The sequence below is a fragment of the Symphalangus syndactylus genome, chromosome Y, assembly GCF_028878055.3.
Source record: "Symphalangus syndactylus isolate Jambi chromosome Y, NHGRI_mSymSyn1-v2.1_pri, whole genome shotgun sequence".
Taxonomy (NCBI): domain Eukaryota; kingdom Metazoa; phylum Chordata; class Mammalia; order Primates; family Hylobatidae; genus Symphalangus; species Symphalangus syndactylus.
In genome coordinates, this window is record NC_072448.2 from 20,399,352 (window position 1) to 20,403,198 (window position 3,847).

General features: G+C 43.7%; 1 protein-coding gene across 1 annotated transcript; it reads left to right on the forward strand.

Annotated features, from left to right (window-relative positions):
* The first annotated feature begins 245 nt into the window (after nucleotides 1-245).
* LOC129476715 (adenylate kinase isoenzyme 6-like) lies at nucleotides 246-3,473 on the forward strand. The gene is given in 4 exon segments (XM_055269591.1): nucleotides 246-343; nucleotides 769-904; nucleotides 2,612-3,097; nucleotides 3,435-3,473. Coding segments are annotated over 4 exon segments (759 nt in total).
* Nucleotides 3,474-3,847: the final 374 nt, after the last annotated feature.

Sequence of the window (3,847 nt, forward strand, 5' to 3'; positions counted from 1 at the left end):
TCGTATTGGCCAGGCTTGTCTCAAACTCCTGACCTCGTGATCTGCCCGCCTTGGCCTACCAAAGTGTTGGGATTATAGGCATGAGCCACCATGCCCGGCAACCTTATCTTTTCTTTCATGGCATGACAAAGTATTTTGTGAAGTTCAGGTTGTGGTACTTGAGCAGCTTCACTGGGGAATGGCTTAGGAAACAAGAGCTGGTGTGCTTGGGGTTGAGCCACAGGCTGTAGGCCTTCAAGGAGGAAATGGGCACTGAGCAAGTGTCCTGGTTGTCTGTCCACAGACCCAGAACAAGTGATATCCCAGAAGTCTGTGGGGAGCTGGCAGAGACTTACTGGATTCAGTAAAATCTCCATGCGGATGCAGTGACCGGGACCTTCTGGCCCTTATCTGTAATTACAAAGAGGTACATGAAGTCCCCTTGCATCTTGCAGTTTCCAGGAAGTGTGTTCCAGCTGCTCATGCTAGGCACTTTTAGGCACTAAAAGCACTTCAGGAATGGTCAAGTAGAAATAAGCTCTTCATCTCACTGAGGACCCTCTTTGCTCCCTTTGGGAGTTCCACCTTTTTTTTTTCAGTCATGGCTCTGGAGACACCATGGTCCTCCTGGGTCCCTGGCAAGATGTACTCAGTAAATGCGGCTCATCTCCAAGCCATTCTTTCACTTCCTACTGTTTGAGGGACTGGAAGCTGGTGGTCAGCACAGGGCCACCCAAAGCCAGCTGTCTCCACCTAAATTTGACCCTGGTTTGAGTGCCTCTTGGCCAGACCCCTCCAGGTGGGAAAACCTGCTCCTCAGACTCTGGCCTCCATGCTCCCCTCCCCTGTTTTCAATCCTGGCCCCAATATCTCTCCCACATCTCAGGTCATTGAAGAAGATGCCCGGGAAGAACAAGCAGCTTTAGTCAGCCCTGCTGAAGGTGGCTGATGGGTCCAGGCTCTTAAGCTGCTCTTGGACATGGTTCATGTGGAAGCAGGCCTTGAATAGTGTGTGTAGCTCTTTCAGGGAGAGGGAAATAGGATGTTACCAGGGCCCTGTACCCTAAATATCACATCTAGCACAAAAAATAGTTTGCAAGATGCTTTCATGGGTGATTTTAATTTTCAACTTTAGACTTGCATTTTCAAATTCCATAATGAACACATAAGGTGAGGTTCCAATTTCAACACACATACACACTCACACAAACACAAACTCCTGTCTGCTAGTGGGCAGGGATCCTTTCTTACAAAGAATCTTTTGCCAAATGCCCCTGAAGCACACGTGGGACTTGAGGAGCCAACAAGGCTAACTGCTTTTTGTGCACTAGTGTTTTGGGTAGATAGAGAATTTAGAGCTGCCTCTTTGGGAAGCCCTCATGCAGCGGTGTGCTGAGGATGCCCCAGGACCTCCAACTTCAGGACCATCTTCCAGTGTGTGTTTCATTGAATTTAATGGTGTTTTGGGAAAGAGGAAAGGTTCTGTGATCAACTAGGGGCACCATTGAACTACAAATCTTTTCCACAGTTGCTCTTAGCAAGCAGGTAGACCCTGGGAATATGAGTGGCTTTTCCCCAGGAAACATGACTACGTGAGAGATTTTGCTTTACAACCAGGTGAATCTCACCACAGCAGTTGGTGCCGCACTGGGGAGATTTCCCCACTCAAATAATGTGAATCTTTTTAAGTTTTGTTTTGTTTTTGCCAAGATATCATTTATCTTTATAGAATTTTATTGGGCTGATATCAAGCCTGGCTTGGTACTGCCAGATTTTTTAGAATCACAACTCTGTTCTTTAACTTGTGAGCTATGAAGTTACAAGGTGTTGGTGTGACAGGCTGAGAAGGAGGCCTGTGCTCCAATCTTACATTCACATGCTTATCTGTGACACAAAGACCTCCTAGGAGTGGGGAAGTGCTGCCTGACCCTTCTTTTGGAGTCTCTCCCCAAGGCAGCCCACTCAACTTGAAAACCAGCCTTCCCTCATCCACAGCCCTGAACCCTCCTGCAGCTCCTCACTGTTTTGCAGCCCTGGGAAGTGGTTTGGCATGTTGCTGTCCAGGTGCAGTGAGAAGCAGGTGCGGTGACACATTTCTTCATGGACCATCAGCACCAGCTAAATCTCCTACATCTCCTTAAAGGACACCTGCAGGGAGAAGGCCCCAACAACGCTGATGAGAAACTGCATGGCTGGAAGCAAGGACTCACAATTTCCCCAGCCCAAAACCCTGAGAATCATGCCCAAAATTCTCAGTTTTCCACTTTTTCAATATTTAATTCTTTTTAGAATCCCAGGCCCCCTCTATACATGCCATGCCTACCTACACCTGTCTGTGTGTGCAGAACAGAGCCTGGCCACACTGACTATTCCTGCAGACCAAGAAAAATCCCTATTCAGAGTAGGGGGAGATGGAAGAACTAAGGGAGGCAAAATGGCAGCTTTGCCTTCTCCCTTTCCCAGTGCCTAGGTCCCCAGGGCAAACAGCTTTTGCCTTCAACTTCAAGTTAACAGCATACAAAATATATTCATTTTTACTTCCCCCACTGTCTTACTAATGTTACAAATTATATCTCTATATATTGTGTGTATTTTCACAGAGATTTAAGAGTTTTATACACCATTGCTTAAGCCCTCATTGCTTCTGAACATCCTGCTCACTGGTACACCAGGGGTTGGAAGAACCACACTAGGCAAATAACTTGCATCAATATGAGGACTGAAATACATTGATGTGGGTGATTTATCTCAAGAAGAGCAATTGTATGATGGCTATGATGAGGAGTATGATTGTCGCATTTTAGATGAAGACAGAGTGGTTGATGAGTTAGATAACCAAATGAGAGAAGGTGGAATTATTGTTTATTACCATGGTTTTCATTTCTTCCCTAAATGCCTGTTTCATATAGTTTTTCTGCTGAGGACAGTTGCCACTGTATTGTATGAAAGACTTGAAACAAGAGGTTATAATGAGAAGACTCTAACAGACAATATTCAGTGTGAGATTATTCAAATTCTTCATGAAGAAGCCACAACATCCAGCAAGGAAGATATCATGCATCAGTCGCCCAGCAATATACCAGAAGAGCTAGAAAATAATGTAGATCAGATTGGCTGGGTGCAGTGGCTCACGCCTGTAATCCCAGCACTTTGAGAGGCCAAGGCGGGTGGATCACAAGGTCAAAAGATTAGGACTATCCTGGCTAACAGGGTGTAACCCCATCTCTAGTAAAAATACAAATAAATAAATAAATAAATAGTGGTGGTTGTTGCCTGTAGTCCTAGCTTCTCAGGAGGCTGAGGCAGGAGAATGGTGTGAACCTGGGATGTGTAGCTTGCAGTGAGCTGAGATTGCACCACTGCACTCCAGCCTGGGCGAGAGAGCGAGACTCTGTCTCAAAATAAATAAATAAATAAATAAATAAATAAATAAATAAAATCTAGATCAGATCTAGAAATGGATTGAACTGTGGATCAAATATTATAACTCTTGACTTATAAAGCCAGCTGCTTTACAATCACTCTTGTTGATATTACTCTGCCGACATCATAGAAATTGTTCAAGTATAAGTAACACTTTCTTAAAATCACGTTGCAAGACTAGCAGGTGGATAGTATAGAGGTTTATGCCTGTGTTTCTTTTTCTCCGTGAGTAACCTAAACATCTGAAATATAATGAATATAGTATTATTAAGGATTGAGACAAAAACTGTACTTTTAAAACAAATTGCTAAGGAATAAATAAATCTGACAAAATGGGTGGATATGTTTTAAGTTTATTACAGAAAAAATTGCAGATGATCTCTTAAAATAAAATTAAAGACTAAAGAGAAAACATCAGAGTATTCCTTTTTTCTTTCTATAAATT